At 36.5% G+C, this 20,177-nt stretch overlaps 1 protein-coding gene and 2 long non-coding RNA genes across 5 annotated transcripts in view; 1 reads left to right on the top strand and 2 right to left on the bottom strand.

Moving 5' to 3' along the window:
- LOC146479910 (CD63 antigen-like) overlaps positions 1-20,177 on the bottom strand; it is a 34,171-nt gene that overhangs the window by 13,626 nt on the left and 368 nt on the right. The window contains exons 2-10 of one of the 3 annotated variants that reach the window (XM_085110784.1): positions 18,278-18,350; positions 17,943-18,033; positions 15,318-15,515; positions 14,584-14,658; positions 14,086-14,187; positions 13,330-13,476; positions 12,046-12,129; positions 10,340-11,113; positions 9,212-10,222 (exon numbers count right to left, since the gene is read on the bottom strand). In XM_085110784.1, the coding sequence (XP_084966910.1) occupies positions 10,790-11,113; positions 12,046-12,129; positions 13,330-13,476; positions 14,086-14,187; positions 14,584-14,658; positions 15,318-15,515; positions 17,943-18,014 (1,002 nt within the window). In that variant the 5' untranslated portion in view covers positions 18,015-18,033; positions 18,278-18,350 and the 3' untranslated portion in view covers positions 9,212-10,222; positions 10,340-10,789. Of the gene's footprint in view, positions 1-8,682; positions 9,056-9,207; positions 10,223-10,339; positions 11,114-12,045; positions 12,130-13,329; positions 13,477-14,085; positions 14,188-14,583; positions 14,659-15,317; positions 15,516-17,942; positions 18,034-18,277; positions 18,351-20,177 lie in introns of those variants that run through there. The other 2 variants (XM_085110785.1, XM_085110786.1) reach the window with 2 other exon arrangements.
- On the top strand, positions 335-2,935 carry LOC146479912 (uncharacterized). Its single transcript, XR_014864915.1, has 2 exons — positions 335-711; positions 1,774-2,935. It is a non-coding gene; the product is annotated as an uncharacterized LOC146479912 (long non-coding RNA).
- Positions 3,319-6,919, bottom strand: LOC146479911 (uncharacterized). Its single transcript, XR_014864916.1, has 2 exons — positions 6,502-6,919; positions 3,319-3,924 (listed from the first exon to the last, which is right to left on the bottom strand). It is a non-coding gene; the product is annotated as an uncharacterized LOC146479911 (long non-coding RNA).

The following is a 20,177-nucleotide window of genomic DNA, read 5'->3' as shown; positions in this document are numbered from 1 at the left end:
TAGAGTGCCCCACTGTTTACTTTTTTGCCCAAACTTTGTGCTTTCAATTCGCGTGACAAACTTCATGATATGTTAATATGTTAAATTTGCATACAGGCGTTGTCTGCTTTTTGATTTTCAACATATTTCGTAGACGGTAATTAAATATGTTGCATGCGTTGCTTTGCGTGTACCGGAGCACAAAATTTCTTTATAATACGGGAAGTACTGTATAGCCATTATATGCCCCAATAGGGTTCTTCAATCCCGCCATGCATCCCGGACAAAACTTTCCCTCAATCCCGCAATCCCGATCGCTGTTTTAGCCCAATCCCTTTCCCGGTCAGGTAAGCGGTTGAGAAAAGATAACATCGGCCTAAGGGAGGTGACGTCATCGGGTTATTCTTCGGAGCAGCCACGAACCGAGATCCGATTATACCGGAAATTGACCTGCATTCACTCTCTTTCAGTAGTAATGGCGGACGACGTCGGCAAAATAAAGACTTCGAACGTTTGTTAGGATTCGTTATGGTAGAATACAGAGTTCTTTCTACTTTCGTTTCTCGGCGTCTGAACACTGACCTCAAGGATTTTACGTTCGATTTGTGGAAGAAACGTGGAACTATGAAAACAGTCAAGATTTGCTCAGGTAACATCGGTCTACGGGAGGTTAACATCGACCTAAAGGAGGTTAACATCGGCCTACGGGAGGTTAACATCGACCTAAGGGAGGTACGTTTTATAGCACCACGTTTGTATCGTATGTGTTATACTGGCACAATCGTACACATGGAAAGCTTATTTGCAAGCATTAAAACTTACAATCTTGCAGGAGCTTTTCTAATCATTGACCTGAGTGTCATTTCATTTGCTGCCAACTCATAACATCCACCTACAGGAGGTTAACATCTACCTAAGGGAGGTACAGTGGCTTGCAGTGTATATTTTATAACTTATGTATCATAAAAGTCAATTCATAGGCATAGAAGCTTACTCTCTAGCAGGGACACTTGGGATCATAAGGAGCTTTTCTATCATTGACTTGAATTTCATAAATATTTTCATTTTTACCAACTCATAACATCCCCCTATAGGAGGTAAACATCTACCTGAGGGAGGTTATGGTATTATAATAAGGAAGGATTGACTTGAAAAAAGCTTACGAATCTTAAGGGGCTTTTGCATTTCGTGTACATGCCGTTTTAGAATAAATTTATTTATAAAGAGTTATTATTTTTTATTATTATTATTATTATTATTATCATTATTATTATTATTATTATTATTATTATTATTTGAAAAGCCTTTTAATCTCACTAGAATGAGATTAATGAGAGTTTTCTCATTTTTTCATTTACACTCATAACAAGGAATATATATTATTATCAATATTATTTTTTGGCAACACACTGACCTATGCTGGGCCATTTATATTCATCTAATGAAACAATTTTACAGCCATAAAGATTTGCTGTGAGAGGTGTTATGGGTTTAAATAGAAAAAATGCAGGTGCATTAAAATAGCATAATAGCTGTTATGATGATTAAAGGCAATTGTTTTCTTGTTGTTGTCGTTTTTTCTTGGCTGACCCCATCAACCTGTAATTTCCACATTAAATTTTGCTAGAACTGACTGTTTATGACTGTTGAAATGATAGATCATTTTTAAAAATATAACCCTTAATATGTCAGAATTTATTTTAATTTAATTTGTGATCACTTACAAGAGGTTTGACTGTTTGACTGCTTACTACAGTACATTAACAATATTGGTTTTATTTTATTTCTTTTCAGAATGCAATACTTAAACTGTGCAGACCGCTGAAGAAACTGCTGCTTCAAAGACACCTATGACTCATCAATTCCTCAAAAGACATTGTGTACAACAGATGTTGTTGAACTGTTATTGTCAAGCTTGACCTCTCGTCATGAGGCAAAATTATGTAAAATTTGATATTCAAGTTTGTAGGGTTAATTGACGGAGGATCTCCCATATAATGATGGATTGGATGCAAATGGTCATAATTTTGTTCCTCTCTGGCAGGAAATTGTGTAGATTGGTATATATGTACCACTTAGAGTGCAAAGATACAAAATGACCAACATTTTTAAGTAATGTTTAATTGGAAGAAAGATTCTTAGTCCTTTCTAGAACTTAAGGACGGTGCCTACTATTGTTACTGCGCATACGTTCTGTGCATCTGGAGACACTCAGGTTTCCTATGGGTGGTGCCTACTATTACAGGGATATTTTTGTGCACTTTAAAACTATGTGGAGAAAGCAGAACTTAGCAAGTGATTTTGGTATCCAAAAAGAAAATTGGGGGGAAATCATGCATTTTTCAGAGATAATAAAGCTTCAATATGGAAAAAAGCGCCATACATTGCTTTGTATTTTGCTGCTTTTTAGAATAATATTGTTGCTTGGTTATCTCTAAAAAATGCGTGGTTACCCCCAATTTCCTTAAATTTGGCTTTCAATACCCGCTACCAAGATCTGCTTTTCCCGCATAGTGATAAACCGTGCAAAAATACTTCGCTATTTGTAGGCACCGTCCTTAAGCAGTTGTGAAAAGAAATCCCAAAAAAATAACTGAGGGTCTTTCTTCTATTTAATCTTTCACCTGATATTGAAATGTATCTTTCAAATATCCATATTCAATTACAGTTATGGTTGCTAACCTTTATGGCTGTTGAGTCAAAAAGATATGACATAAAAAGCTATTATTTTGTAAGTCAACAAATCTGTACCTCAAGTAAAGGTCAAAATGAAATTGAGCCATGCCATGAACCTTTGAGTGTGCTTTTCAAAAGATCCAAATGACCACCCCTAAATGTTTTCATTTTCATGTTTTAAGCTCATGACCTGTCATTTGTTATCAAGTAAGCTCTATGCTTCTAAATATGGGTGGAACTTTGTCATGAGTTGGAGAACAAGTCAAATTTGAACAAAAAATAAATGTCTTGTCCCCCCCCCCCCTCCCACATGGCATTTGATCATGTACCATGCCTGGGAAGAAGGGAATTGAATTTGGCTGGGGTAGAGAAATTGAACTGAATTTACACTGTACCTTTGGCATTGGAGAATTTGGACTTTTCTCTTTTTTTTTCTTCTGTTTGAATACAATAATTATTGAACAACTGAGACAATATAACCTATAATGCTCTTTATTCATAATGATAGTACAAGAGAGTGCATGGTAATAAGTAATACCTGTAAATCGATATTGAGATGCCGAAGCCGGGGGCTTATATAGATTGGTCAAAATGGTGCAATTACTTTTTTGCAGTTTACAAATAAATAAATAAATAAATAAATAAATAAATAAATAGATAAATATTGATGTTAATAATAGTGGTGATAATAATAATAATAATAATAATAATAATAATAATAATAATAATAACAATAATAACTTAAATGAAAAAAAATTAAATAAATAACAAATAAAATATTAAATTAAGCTAAGCCGTGTATACAAGAGTTCAAAAGGACATGAATTCACAATTTAATTGGAAGTAATCTCTAAGCTTTTGTCTACAATTCGAGATAGTAAGTGAATTACCTAAATCAAGAGGGTTGTCATTCCAAATTTGAGGGCCTTGTGCATGAAGTGCAAAAGCCCCTTAAAATTCATAAGCTTTCTTCAAGTCAATTCTTCCCTATTATAATACATACTTGCATGGTGCTATAAACATCATGACCTCCCTCAGGTAGATGTTTACCTCCTGTATACGCAGGTGGAATTGTTATCACTTGGTAAAAATAAAATGAAATTCAAGTCAATGATAAAAAAGCTCCTTATGATCCCAAGTTTCCCTGCTGAAGAGTAAGCTTCTATGCGTATGATTTGAGTACACAATGTCTTTTGTGGAATTAATGAATCATAGGTGTCTTAGAAGGAGCTGTTTCTTCAGCGGTCTGTGCAGTTAAAGTATTGCATTCTGAAAAGAAATAAAATAAAACCAATATTGTTAATGTACTGTAGTAAGCAATGAGAGAGTAATGTACAATCGTCTTTTAAGGTTTCTTAATAATCATAACATTCTCTCTGACAATCAGTATGGTTTTCGCAAGCATCACTCCACGGCTAGTGCTTATGCTCTTACTTGTTTATATGACAAAATCTCTTCCGCCATTGACAATAAGGAATGCACAGTTGGTATTTTTATAGACTTGTCCAAGGCCTTTGACACCGTTGATCATAACATTTTGATTTCAAAATTAGAGCATTATGGTGTTCGTGGCACTTCACTTAGAGGGTTCGAAAGCTATCTAAGCAATAGACAACAATATGTGGAATTTAATGGTGTCAGTTCGGAGTCTTGCGAAATTAAGTGCGGGGTGCCTCAGGGTTCTATACTAGGTCGCCTACTCTTTCTACTCTATTTAAATGATCTGTGTACCGTGTCAAAGGTCGTGGATTTTATTCTTTTTGCAGATGATACAAACATATTTTTCTCCCACAAAGATTTTAACTTGCTTCCTTGAATTCTGAAATGCTTAAATTAACTCAATGGTGTCGAGCAAACAAGCTGTCCATTAACTTTAAAAAATCAAATTTTATGGTTTTTAGACCACCACAAAGGAGGAAAACACTTGATTTATCTATTCAAATTGACAACAATGCAATTGAACGTGTGAAAGAGACAGTATTTTTAGGTGTTATCCTCAATGAGCATTTGTCATGGAAGCCTCACATTGTTAGTGTTTCTAGAAAAATATCAAAATCAATAGGTATTATTTATAAGTCTAGTTTTTGCCTTCCCAAAACCTCCTTACGCTCCTTGTACTATAGTCTAGTTTACCCTTACTTAATTTATTGTGTTTCTGTGTGGGGATCAACATATCAGTCTAATTTAAATCGGATTATTGTTCTGCAAAAGAAAATAATCAGAATAATATCTAAAGTCTCTTTTGATGCTCATACTGGTGTTCTTTTTAAAGAACAGGAGATTTTAAAATTCTCTGACATTTATTTATACCAAATAGGTGAATTTATGTATCTTTTTAAAAGAAGCTTACTTCCAAATTATTTTCACGATATGTTTACTCTTGCAAGCCAGATACATTCTTATAATACAAGAAATTCCAATCTTTTCTATAAATAGGATAGAATAGGAATTTCAGTGGAATCCACGGGGTGGCTCTTCCATCCACTGTTTCCAGGTCGAATTGGAATTTTGAAATGTTGGTTTTTGTGGAGGGAGGAAAACCGGAGTACCCGGAGAAAAACCCTCGGAGCAGGGACAAGAACCAACAACAAACTCAACCCACATATGACGCCGAGACCGGGAATCGAACCCGGGCCACATTGGTGGGAGGCGAGTGCTCTCACCACTGCGCCATCCCTGCTCCCACATATACCTTATACCTTCTATATACCTTATTGTCGAACTAATCTTCGAAAATTCTCAATTCGGTTTCAAGGTCCTACGCTTTTCAACTCGCTTAGTCGTGAAATTCAAAACAGTGAAAGTATCAGTTTGGCAAAAGACTTAGAAAATTCCTTCTTTCTAAGTTAAATTGACTCTTTGTTGAGCTACACACCTTTTTCTTTTTTTTTTTTCTTCTTTTAAAAAAAAATTAATTGGAATTTTCATTCAGTACCATTAACTTCTATGGTTTATCCTATAGTTCCAGGACGCCTATAGTTAATAAGCCCCAGGCTTCTATATAGGCTTCCTAGCCTTTAACACATTTCACCTTGTAAATAGTTTAGTAGGAATATTGTGTATCATCTTTAATGTATTTATGTTGTATTTTTTGGTTAATGGCAAATAAAAAATGAAGCAGTCAAACAGTCAAACCTCTTGTAAGTCAGATCACAAATTAAATTAAAATAAATTCTGACATATTAAGGGTTATATTTTTTAAAAATGATCTATCATTTCTACAGTCATAAACAGTCACTTCTAGCAAAATTTAATGTGGAAATTACAGGTTGATGGGGTCAACCAAGAAAAAAATGACAACAACAACAAGAGAACAATTGCCTTTCACTGTATTCCATGTTATGAGTGTAAATAAAAAAATGAGAAAACTCTCACTTATCTCATTCTAGTGAGATTAAAAGGCTTTTCAAATAATAACAATAATAATAATAATAATAATAATAATAATAATAATAATAATAACCTCCCTTAGGTAGATGTTTACCTCCTATAGGGGGATGTTATGAGTTGGTAAAAATGAAAATTATGAAATTCAAGTCAATGATAGAAAAGCTCCTTATGATCTCAAGTTTCCCTGCTAGAGAGTAAGCTTCTATGCCTATGAATTGACTTTTGTAATACATAAGTTATAAAATGTACACTGTGAGCCACTGTACCTCCCCTAGGTAGATGTTAACCTCCTGTAGGTGGATGTTATGAGTTGGCAGCAAATGAAATGACACTCAGGTCAATGATTAGAAAAGCTCCTGCAAGATTGTAAGTTTTAATGCTTGCAAATAAGCTTTCCATGTGTACGATTGTGCCAGTATAACACATACGATACAAACGTGGTGCTATAAAACGTACCTCCCTTAGGTCGATGTTAACCTCCCGTAGGCCGATGTTAACCTCCTTTAGGTCGATGTTAACCTCCCGTAGGCCGATGTTAACCTCCTTTAGGTCGATGTTAACCTCCCGTAGGCCGATGTTACCTGAGCAAATCTTGACTGTTTTCATAGTTCCACGTTTCTTCCACAAATCGTACGTAAAATCCTTGAGGTCAGTGTTCAGACGCCGAGAAACGAAAGTAGAAAGAACTCTGTATTCTACCATAACGAATCCTAACAAACGTTCGAAGTCTTTATTTTGCCGACGTCGTCCGCCATTACTACTGAAAGAGAGTGAATGCAGGTCAATTTCCGGTATAATCGGATCTCGGTTCGTGGCTGCTCCGAAGAATAACCCGATGACGTCACCTCCCTTAGGCCGATGTTATCTTTTCTCAACCCAGGTAAGCATTGCTACTCACGTACCACAACGTGGGACTACAACAGATAGGTGACAGGCCAAACACGACTCCCGCTGGTTGCTTAACGTACCTTAGACTTTGTTGGTTTCGGCTAAACTTTCTTCTAACTCGACTAATCCCCGCCACCCACAACTTCCTTCCGGCTCCTAACATTGCGGTGAAAATTGCGCTACTTGCCCATACATTTCCGATGGTCTCACTAACTACACCTTTTTTCCCACCGGTGAACACGCCATATCAAATCTAACCTGACCTGTGAAACTAAAAATCTAATCTACATGATCCAATGTAACCGCTGTAATTTACAATACATAGGAGAGACTAAACGACGCTTAAAAGACCGCTTTAAAACACCACCGCACCATAGATAACCCTAACACTAAATCTAAATCCACCACAGCCGCAGAACACTTCCTCACCGCTCCTAACCACACCACTAACGACATGCAATTAATCCCCATAGAAAAGGTCTACTCTAACCGGGACTCAATCCGTAAGGCCAGGGAAGCCTTTTTAATCTCAAAAGGCAGAACACTACTTCCACATGGCCTCAATATTCGCGAAGAAATTTACCAGCTTTTTTCCTTTCATTGTTTTTAATTTTTTATTATTATTTCATTTGCGTCATATTTTATGCTGTCAATCACTTTAGTTTTACGTAGTTCCGCTATTACGCAAATATTCGGTATATAAGCGTATGTCCCAATGTAAATTCTCATTGTACCTGAAGAAGGCTGGTTTGGCGAGCCGAAATATAGTAACCTTTAAACCGTAATGCTACGACGTATCGCTCTCTGCTTCTTTTATCCGATTCGTATTTCACTGTACGGCCGGCTAAATTTAAAAGTTTTTCCTTTCCCGCGCGCCCGATAAATCTCAGAGATATAATAAATACCTTACTTACCTCGTTTTCTCGGTCCGTGCTCTAAGTTATTGTAAGTAAAACCTACTCACGGTGAGTAGATGTATTGGCTCTCACCTCGGTCAAGACGAGTCAAATAATTTTCAGAAGAGGTACTTATAGTGGTAATTTCATTCCGTATATTCTGTTTTCACAAACTGGAACAAGAAATTTGTTACCTTGATTTTATATACAGATTAGCAAAGTAAAAACGTTCTTAATCGTCTCTCAGCCTGAGGAATGTTCTTAACACGTTCTTAAAATTTTGGTTTATCTCAGCCTCAACGTTCTTATAAAAAAAGGTTCTTATACTGAAAAACAGAGTGTAATGGGCGCTGAATCCCCCGCTTGTGAGCGTGGCTGAAATTCACTTTCATCTTGAGGAAAAGCAGGCCAACCCTGATGCTTATCATCAACGTTGGGCTCAATTTACACGGAAAGTAAGAAAACTGTGGGTAAGGATGAAAAAAAGAAAGGAAAGATTGAGGCCTTTTAGCTAATTGTTATTCCTGATATTTTTCTCACACGGAGATTAATTTTCTATATGCAACTTTTTTTTAGATAAATAGTATCATATACTTCTAAATAATATCTTTTTTTATCGCATATCTACAGAAATAAAGAGATCTAGTGAATATACAATACATTACCTTTACACTGAATATTTAGGCAGTTAAACATAATATAAAGCCTCTACATATGAGTGGTAAATAAATTCACGATTATTCCAGGAAATAATGTGCCAAGTGTATGTGGATAAGATTGTTGGAATAATGCTGTTTGCCATCTACTTCACGTGGCTTTGTCACCGTGCAATATGAACTGAAAGCCTTCCGTGTTTCTTGCTAATTCTCAGAACATTTTTCGACTTTTTTACACGGCACTTGATCAAGAGCCACGTTGTTTTGGGGGAGACGCTTAGTAACAACTAAAAAAAAGAAATTTGTTTGAATAAAACATGATTTATCAAAGTAACGTTGCAGTATTAGGCAACCTATTAATGTTTTGATAAACCACATACAGCTATTTCAGTTAATGTTGTCTTGGTCGCAGTTGCTCTAAAATAAACCGAACGGTGACACACTTAGAATAAACGCCCCTCTCAAGCTCAAGGTTCTTTGGATAATCAGCGCATTGTTGTTCAGTGAGGGGTGAGACGCTTATTCGGGGACGACACGGGGAAGGCGCTTTTAAGCACTTGCTTACAGTGACTTGTTTATATAACAACGCGCAATATAGAGTGTGTGCACGGCGGCCATGTTGAAGGACTAAAACAATAGAAGATATTTGCACAAAAATAGAATTTATTTTCCAAAGGAAAATCATTGTATTGTTTCGGTCCTCCAACATGGCCGTCGTGCACACACTCTATTAAAAACTGGATCATTGTATATTGCAATTCCAGAGCTTTGATAAGCTTAGCGACCTTGGTATATGAGTTAATATGCCATGCTCGAGAAAGAACTGTCGGTCTTCCTTGCGAAATGAAATCAGCTGGAACTGGTAACATTTCCTGGTTTTGTTTTAAAAAACGAGTATTCCACTTGCGCTTGTGGTCTATTTATTATCTTATGTCCATCGCTCGTTCCTGAAAAACGCCAACGAGGGGCGCATAGCGCAGAGTTGGCTATAATCATTTTATATCCAACAAGCGCGAGTGTAATAATTGTTTTATTTAATACAACAAACAAACAATGCTAGATCTTGCTAATTTCTTTTGGCAAGTAAGACTAGAAGACGATTTAATGGCAATCATTTCTCGAGTATAATGGCTCATATACCATAGCTGCTAGGCCAATCAAATCCCTCGAATTGCATTATACAATGTTTCTAATAAGTAGATTTATCCCCTGGTTAAACTACAAAGACCACACACACTAGCAGCGTGGTGCTAGTAACTGAAGCAGATCTTTTCTAAAGCAGTATTTAAATGACATGTTACTACTATGGTAGACTACTATCATAATGATAGATTTCCCTGACTGAGCTTTGTTATCAAGTTGCACCCAAATTTGTCCAAAATCATAAAAAAAGAGCAACCCTTTTGTGCGCCTGTTGGCGGCCATACTTTTTTACAGTGTGATTGAATAAGTCATAGTTTGCATGAAATACACTCGAACAGAACAAGAAACACTTTTATATATGCGATGTCGAAACAGTCCTGGCTGTAGTTTTATCTCACATGTATACATACTTTATAAGTTTACATATTTTACAGGCTGTAATATAAATACTTTATATAGAATTTTTAATACTGTGATCAGTTTTGTGACTTATTATCAAGGATTCATTTGTAATTTTTTTTAAGTATTATGAAGCGTTTGCAAATAATTGCGTAATTCAGCTTTTGGCTGCGATGCAGTTTTTTAATAAACTATCTATCTATCTATTCAATTCAATTCTATTCAATTCAATTTATTTGCCATTAACAAAAAAATACAACATAAATACATTATAGACGACACGCAATATTCTTACTATTACAATATTCATACGTGATTCATCTAAAGGCTCCTTCAGATTTCCATCACCCGGACAGTCACACTTTGAAACTCTGGCTTTGAAACGTCACGCAACGCCAAAAAATGTGTTGCGTGACAAGCAACTGCTTACTATTGGAAGAAAAACTTAATGAAAACTTCGAATACTTCGAGACGTTTAAATACGGCTAGCTGTTGTAAATCTGAAGACGTTTTAATACACCATTACTTCTGGAAGAGAATGTAGTTGGTAATGTTGAATCTTTTAGATTGACTTGAAATTATGGCATATTAGTAGAGGGGACCTCTCCCCTCAGCTACATTCCTTTTGTGACACAATCATAAAGTATAATCATATTATTATTATTATTATTATTATTATTATTATTATTATTATTATTATTACTATTATTATTATTATTATTATTATTATTATTATTATTATTATTTTTTGTAAAAGGGCCTCTAACAACAATCGATCGGAGACTTAGGAATGGGCGCCGTCTTTCTTAAGGGTGGTAGTTTACCCTGCAGACTCCTTACTCTCCTAGTAGTAGCCTTTGGTCGTTTTGCATTAGGTGCATCGGTGTCCGGTGAACGGTGCGAAGCGGCTTTGGCTGTACGCTGTGCAGTGGGCGGGGGAGTATACCGTTCTTCCGTTTCATGATCTAATACCTGTTCTAACTTGCTATTTTTCTTTCGAGAAGAAACCTCTACCAGAGCTTCGTTTGGTGGTGAATAGCACGTTTCACGAAGGTAACAGCAAACAAAACTGATGCAAAGGATTGCCTGTAATAAAAGAAGGAAACGATTTTAATTTTCTTTTATCTCCGATCCCATTACGCTTGGCAATGTAATAAGGGATTTAGTCTGTGCAAAAATCCTAAAGTGTGGCCATTGAAATGAAATTTTGCCTTAATAAAGGCCGGCAGACATTGTACCCTGTTTAAATAATGACAGTTTTCTACGGGTTAATACGATTTTATTCCTAGAAAAATAGTAGCAAAATAGCGTGACATGTTTGATGAGTCTGCCCTTCTTACTCTGTTTTACCCTTGTACTGTAGTCCATAATAAAGTTTTCTGCCTACTATGCGTACAGGAGAGTTTCACTTCCATGGCCTTTTTATGCAAGACATTGCTTGTAGTCTTCTTCCTCTTTGACTTCCTATGCTTGCCGCTAACATCATCAGCCTCCGCTCGGAGGCTGATGCTGATAGGTCTTCGACTACGTTGTCGTGTTGCCTCCGCTCGGAGGCTGATGCTGATAGGTCTTCGACTACGTTGTCGTGTTTCAAGAACAATAAAGTACATGTGTCTTAGTCCAAGACTTATAAATAAGCGTAAGGTTTCTTCATTTCAACTTGTTACAGTTACAGTAAGAAATTTAACAACGTTTTGGTGTTGTAAAAATGTCTGCTTTAGGCTTTGTATCGATACAAAACAAGTGTCCGTGACGTTTTTCCATGTTTTTCTAAGAGCCCCGATAATACGGACATTTTGGCATTTCTCCTTGCTGGCCGTATTATTAAACGGGATCAATTTACATCTAAAAAGAAACAAAATTACCTTTAGGGGTACACGTTCATTTTGTAAAAAATCAGCCACCCTTACAATCAATGCTCAGCTAAGGACTTCTAATTTGTGAAATACTACTCCAAAACAACCACTTCTATCAGTGGTTTTCTTGTTATACAACTGCAGGATCTAGATTCCATTTACCTCTAACACCCCGAGGATGATGCCACCAAGACCGACAAGCCTTAAGTGGATAGTCATCGTATCTACAGCAATCGCAGAACATCCCTAATAGCAAACGTAAAATAAATCAGTTGTCTCTCCCCACATCAGAGTTCAGTCATCAGCCTTGTGCTTGGCAAAAAAGGGGCGGGCGCGAAGTTGCCGCCAACTTCAAACATGGCGGCGACACCTGGCGAGTCGAGAGCCATTTTTTCCTCGTTCTTTAATCTTAATTGCAAAAGATGGTTTGCCTCGGAAACATGAAGCGATGAAAACTATGCAAGAGCCATTTGGAAGGGAAAACAAGATGCTGAAGGTTTTTTGGTGAGGCTTCAAGGTCGGTAAAAACAGGAAAAAAGTAAAAAGCTGCAGAAATATGGCAACAACTGCAAACACGGGATTCAAGTAAGCTCTCAACCTTCAATGTTTGTCCATAAGTTTATTATCTCGGCAAGATTTCGGCACAGCCCCATATAGGAATTATGTGAGCTTATACATTTTCTGACGCAAACTTTATTCACCCTCGCAGCTTCGGATGTTTCGAAAACGAAGCCTGGGGACCCCAAAAGCGAACAGCATGTTTTCGGAAGAGGGTTGGTACTGCAGCTGGTTAGTATGACAGTGCGGAAATCTTTCCTTGCACTGTTTGAGTTGGTAATCAACAAACTGTGCTAACCTCACTAAACGAAAATACTAAAATTGTCTCTTTTTTTTCTTTCAGAAATGTCAGACTTATCACCTTAACCAAATACGGCACTGACAGATAATCAAGTACAAGGTACAAGCAACTCCCTTTATTGCGGACACCCTCGGAACCGCGAGTTGGTGTCCTTAATAGCGAGAGTCCGTAATAGCGGGAATTTATTTCAGTCAAACGTCTGTAATTTATTTTTGCCAGGTATTTAGCTGCTGTCCGTATTATCGGGGTGTCCGTAATAGCGAGGTGTCCGCAAGGCGAGAGTTGACTGTAATTAGATGAAGGCCGATATATCGGCTGAGTGTCGGTCGATATATCGACCGATAGTGTCTACCGACACTACCTACAGTAAACATGATCCGGTATCATTTTGTTGTATTTTTATGTGGCATTAGTGAAAATACATTGAAGACTCTAATTTGACCAACTTCATTGTTAATAATTTTGGCTCATTTGTTCATGTTATAATATACATATTTATTAATACATTGTTCGGAGAGTTGCTGTTACAAATGAAAAGTAGCAAAATAAATTAATTACTTGATAAAGCAAACAACTTAGGAACGTACCCTGTGGTTGATCTTGCTCAGTTCAAACTCAAACCCACAGGCATGTTCTTCTTGTTTACAGCAGCTGTCTGGAACTTTATCATATCTGTGTCCACTGTACATCGTATTTCGCCAATCAACATAGTTGATCACTCCACAACACTTATCCTAAATGATAATTACAACAAAATCATTGCAACTTCACAACGAAACCAAGAACAAAATACACAAAATATTTTATCACAGGCAGGCAACTTCTATTGTCTTGAGACCAGTGTAACAATCTCTGGCAGTAGTGAATGACTGTAGGAGCAGTGGATATATTGGTTAAATCGTGAGACTCAAGTAGGGTAAGTTGGCATGCACCAATATTTTGGTTACCCCAGAATTCAACTTGTAACTTAGCATAACAAGTATCACAGGGCATTAAAAAACTCTACAACATCCAAACAGAACCACTTGTCTGTATACATTGTTTGTTTCTTTTTCCTGTTGTTGGTCACTTACAGGCTATTATTTGGCCAACACTGTACTCACCCAAGACATTCAGTTTTTTGGTCAGCTTAAATCCAATCCTGATAGTGAATGCCTCAACCCTTCTTCTTTTAGATATAGAGTAATGATTCACTTCAGAGGACTAATGTTATGCTTGCATTGTACATGAACAGACAAGGGTCTATAGACATCATTGATTTTAAGCTATTAATACTTCCATGCGGTGTGACTTTACTTCTTAAACTATACCCTGCATGGAATAAATTATTTGGTAAACTTTACCTCTTTTTGTAGTCGGTCAATATTTACTAGCATCTTGTAATGTCCAGTTATTCCATACTTTTCTATCATTTTCTTGAAGTCTCCTTCAAATTCATTGTTCAACTGGTCAGAGTTGTTTGCAATTCAGAAAAAAAACATTGAAAATCAGCAGATTTAGAAAGTGCATAATTCAAGTCTAGTTACACATATTGAGTTTTGAGTTTATTTACTAATGATGTGAAGTTGGCCAAAATATGAAAATAACTCCTGCAAGTGGAAATGACTTGCTGACTACCTCTGTTTCTAGTGTTGCCTAGTCCCCTTGGTACTGATGAGAGAAGTGGCAGAGTATAGTGCCTATCTACTGGACAAGGTTATGCCACTGTTGATAGACTGTGTTTCAATTAATTCAGATGTAGTGTTTAACATTTCCTAGATTGGACTGATTCAACTGTTTTTCTTAAGGACTCAATTCATGTTGGTTAATAGTTAAGGTATACTTAAAAATTTTAAACCTACTCTGTTGAGGTGAAGCATTCCAAAAATTCCACCAGCCAAAGCAATAATAAATACCAGGGCAAGCAGAACTATAAACTATAAATAAAAATATAATAATAATATCAGTAGCAAGTCGCTACTATGAGTGGTATAATTTAAGGTGGCTCACGACAGTTTCAAGTGCTTTCCATCACTTATTCTTTGACGGATCAACTACCACTTTTAGTCACTTGATACCAAAAGAATGGAATCAAACCACATAACAAAGAACCAGTGATTGGTGAAAAAGTTTTAAGTTAAAAAATCTCCAGCTTTAACAATTTCAGTTAAAGTGTTAAACATTATCTTTATCTATTAAGTGTTTTTCTTAATATTTGCTTGCCATTCAGACAGAGATAAAAAAAAAAGATGATGTACAATGTAGACAATGTAAACATACTGTACATATTCTCTGTTCTTATGTAATGTGCTCCTCTTTTTCTCTTTTATATCACTGGCACCGTATGGCTTCTCCTCTTATTAGTTAATTTATTCACTCATCTGTTTATTTATCAAATTTTTTACCCATCTTCAATTTCCGGCCTAGACTAGAAAGTGCTCTTTGCAGTCCTGCAATATCGTTTTGTAACCATTTTTAAAATTAAGTTGAAAGTTGAAAAGAAGGGGCCTTAAAGAAATTATATTTAACTATTATAACATTGATAACTTTATTTTCCAAAAACGGTGTTATAAATATGCCTTAAAGCTTTCTTTACCACTATCAATGGTTTCTTAACATCAAAGTCTGGTTTCCTCAAACAATAGCATCCAACACATCCCACCAAAATGGCTAAAATTCCAGCGACAAGAAGAAGAACAGGGGCTCTCTGAATTGGCAGGCTTGAAACTGCTGCATGGGTCTTTTCTTGAGAAATAACTATAGCGCCAGCTATAATCCAAAAAATACCAGTCACCTACAATATCAAAAAGAAAAAAAAGTGAGTCAATAAGGACAATTAACAATTATTCCATGAGAGTATGAACTGCATTGGATGTGGGATTGATACATGTAGATAGCCAACCCAAGGTGAGTAGCGTCAAGTTGGCTATAATCATACCATATCCAACAAACATGAATGGACTAATAATTATTATTAAAAAATGGATCATTGTATAATGCAATTCCAGGGATTTGATTGGCTTGCAGCCATGGTATATCAGCCATAATACCATACCTGAGAAATAATGACCATTTGTTGTTTGCTGGTTGTTCTTACAAAACAAAATCAACAAGATCTAGCAATATTTCTTGACTGTTTTCAAATACAACAATGATTATTCCACTCGCGCTTGTTGGAAATGAGATGAATCTAGCCAACTCTGTGTCACTTGCCTAGTTGGCTATCTGTCATCTCATATCCAACATGCACTCAAAGAACAATAATTGTTTGATTAAAAACTAGTAAGAAATATAGATATCACTGATTTCACTTTGCAAGAACAACCAAAAAACAATTTAATGGTTGCTATTTCCTGGGTATGGTATAATTGCTCTGTACCAATCAAATCACTGGAATTGCATTATACAATAATCCATTTGCATTTCTAGGCTTCTGTGTGGCCTGGTTCTGTACATCATTCAGGGCTTCTGTGAAAGTGGCCTTTGGCAGCTGTAATGACCAATCAACCAATCACACACACCTGTAATTGGCCATGACTGTATGTATGCATACCATTTCCACAGAGGACCCAGAAATTCCATTTGGATAAAGAAATGGTACATGCCATTTCCTCTACAAAGTTTAAGAAATCATGAGCGATTGGTTGAAGTAATGCTTTTCTGTTGCTTATTTTGGGCTTTCTTGTTGATACTGGTACATCAGAAGTGATTTTGAACCTTACTTAATTCCTACCCCTAAACTTTCCATCCAAGCAGTTTGTGTATATGATATACTTCATATGTGAAGACAGAGAAAAAAGGCAAAGCCTTGCAGAGAAGGACAGGGGAAGGGGGGGTGAGAGGGCATAACAAAATGAAAGTTGTGAGAGACAGGTAGAAATAAGAAAACTTTTTCACATTTAAAGGGGCACTGTCACGACAATTTGCTGTACTTTGGTCAAAACTGCTCAAATATCTGAGAAAGAAGCTGTTTTGTAACATGAAATTGCTCTTACAGCATCAGGAAAAAATTGTTAGGGTTTTTCTCCCAGGAAGAACAAACCCTCATCCATTTTTAGCGATTTCTCTAAAATACAAAGGAAGAACTTGAAAAAATTGCCCAATTTTTTTCAAGTTGCAATCCACTTACATCCTGGCTATCTGGAGACAAACATAATTAACTGCAGTTTCTGTGAACCAGTAGGGTTATTGTAAACAAAACAAAACCATTATTTTAACGATTCCATTGAAACAAATACATTTTTGGCTATTCATAGTGACACTAAAATAGGTGACACTACCCCTTTGATAAACAAATGCCTTCATGCAGCTCAGTGGTATCAGAGGATAATGCCCAAGATTGTCCACAAAGTGAACAGTTTGTTTTGAGGGCAATAGTGAAATTGCAAGAACAAACTGTAAGCCAAAGGCATCATCATTCAGCATATCAGAATGCTGAAGTGGGGACTAATTATCTTAGATCCGTCCAATAATTTTCTGAAACTTGTATGATATTTTGCAACAGAAAATGTGGAAAGTAGCAAGAGTTGTCAAGGAAGGGGGTAACTTAAAGGAACTCAAGGTTATAGAAAGTGGGAAGCTCCACTCCCTCAATTGCCCCCTTCCCCACAAACTAAGAGTAGCCTCTTGTAATCTCTCTTCAGGGTAGTATACTGTAGGACAAGTGAAAGATGCATTTATTAAAGTGCATGCAAAAATCACCCATTACAACTTGATGTACAAGAGAGGAGAGAAAATAATTTTTCTCAGTGCCTCCTACTCCACATATAGCAGTTTGTGTATTTCCTTACAGGAGACAATTTGTCACCCATCTCCCTGACTATAGGTCACTATACTTGAAAGATATGAGTAGGGATGACTCTTCTTCTATCTCTTTACTATTATGGGAAATTATGGATGACAGCTTTTCAGTTCATGCTTTACACTTCACTTGCTCTACTTGACTACCTTTCATAGAAACGAGAGGCTACTCTTTGTCTAGACCTCCACTGTTATGGGAAACCATGGGTGACAGTTTGTAAGCAGCTGTACAGTCACATTTCACAAGGGAAATACAGCCTTTTTCAGTTCATGTTTAACACTTCACTTAATTCAACCCCTCAGCTCAGGCCAGGTCTTCCTAAATTAATTTAGAACGTTTAGTTACTTAGTCTACTTACTAGACACAAAAACTGGCCTAAACAGCAGATACATGTGTGTTGACATAAATTTTTAAACCTACCCAGTTAAAACCTGTTATGAATGGAAGGCATTTTCTTTTAAGAAATACTCCCTGGCTGCCTTTTGCCGACATTAATAATCATAGGAATGGCCTATAAAAAGAAAGAAAATTATAAGAAACATGAGAAAGAGACTATACTAATGCCATATGCCATTGATTAAAACCTTCCAACTCACACCAGTCAAGAATAATCCCATTACACCAAACACAAAAAGAATGAAAATTATAAGAAGCATGAGAAAGAGACTATACTAATGCCATTTTCACCCCAGTCAAACACATCCTTTAAATAAATCTCACTTTACAAAAATGTACAGACACTGTAGCAGCCAAACTTTTTAAACATGGAAAGTTCTTCATACCCTCCTTTTCTACACTTTGAATACTCTCCTGGTATTATAAATGACCCTAAAAATATTAACACATTAAAATATGACAAAAAATATCCAAGATGTTAATCATTCGTCTGTAATTCAGTGTGCATATTTTCGACTATAATTCGGGATCATTCTATATAATTAGTATTAGTACCCTTTTTACAAATTTCGTCCCCCAGCTCGCCCAACTAAATTAGCTAAGCTATTTTAGAGGAATTTGCGCTCTATGGCAACATAGAAGACACAGCATAAGGAAGTAAATATAGACACCCTGCTAGCAGAGCCTTTCTTTTGCTTGCTCGATTTTCTCGTTCTCCTCACCCGGGTCCTCAGTAAAGAAAAAGACAAAAGGAGGCTATGTTCGCAAGGTGACGGATAGATATCTTCACTTTATACAATCTCGAAAGTGATTCAGACAAAACTTTAAAACAGAAGAAGAAATCCTACCAATGGTAGGCAAGGATAAACGAAAGCAAATAGGCCTTATCACGGTTTTCGACGCCATTTTGACGAGTAGGCAAACAGGCATGAAATAAGAGTGTTTAAGTGTTTGTATGGAAATCCGATGTCAAATAATTTTTATCAAACATCGCTTCTGAAAAATTCATGAATTGGAAAATTTTGGTACTAGGAAAAGGATTTTAGGAAAAAAATCGAAGGGATGTAGCTGTCTTTAATAGAATTACGACAGCGTCCAGTCGTGTATTGAACTTTCCATACATTTCCCTGTATTTTTTCCCGCGAACTATTTTTAGTAGCTGTTTACAGCTGGTTCGCTGTAGAGACAAATGTATGAAAAGTTCGAAACACGACTGGACGCTTTCTGGCACAGCTACATCCTTCCAATTTTTTTTCTTAAAATCCTTTTCCTATTACCAAAAGTTTCCAATTCATGAATTTTTCAGAAGCGATGTTTTATGAAAATTATTTGACATCGGATTTCCATACAAACACTGTTATTTCAAGCCTGTTTACCTACTCGTCAAAATGGCGTCGAAAACCGTGATAAGGCCTATTAGGAAATCATACTGGATCTCAGCCCGTCAAGGCCGACAGATCCAAGAAAACTGACTGTGTTCCTTCAGTAATGTGAAAAACAATGTTTAGCTATCACATTTCGCACGTAACTAACGTCGAAAGCTACAATAGTTGAATGTAACTTCCGCTATCTCTGGATTGAAACCACAAATGGAAAGGAAAACAGCAAGAAAAAGTCGAATTTCCGCCCAAACGCGTGATGTGTCGCTTGATATCTTCTTCGCGACAACGGGTGATAACTGATTGGGGCCCACACAAACTGTGTGCCGTTTGTATTTTGAATTTATAGAGGAAATGTATGGGAATGTCGAAAATCCTCGTATTGTCGTACTAGATTGCGATAAATATTCCCATTTAACATCAAAATTAACGTATTTTTACCTTAAATGTACAGAAATTTACAGACGTTGAAGTACGTAAAATAGAGTGTCCCACTGTTTACTTGTTTGGCCCGAACTTTGTTCGTTCAATTCGCGTGACAAACTTTATGATATGTTAAATTTGCATCATCATTATCATATTTCGTAGACAGTGAATAAATAAGTAGCATGCCTTTCTTTGCGTGTACCGACGCACAAAATTTCTTTATAATATAAAGGGAAGTGTAAAGTAATAAATGGCATTCAGATGCTACTGTGTTGTAATGGACACTTCTCGATCAACTTTTCTGTCCTTTGTTTAGGCGCTTCTGGCGCGTACGCAAGCTTACTGTCATGTCTCTTGTTTTAAAATGAGTTGTGGTAGATCAACAGAGTTCGACATAAGATCCAACGCGCAATGGTCTACTTTTGATAGAAACGATATAACCATCCCTGATTCA

Source organism: Pavona decussata, unplaced genomic scaffold, assembly GCF_977016875.1.
Source record: "Pavona decussata unplaced genomic scaffold, jaPavDecu1.1 SCAFFOLD_58, whole genome shotgun sequence".
NCBI lineage: Eukaryota > Metazoa > Cnidaria > Anthozoa > Scleractinia > Agariciidae > Pavona > Pavona decussata.
This window is presented reverse-complemented; position numbering and strand designations above follow the sequence as displayed.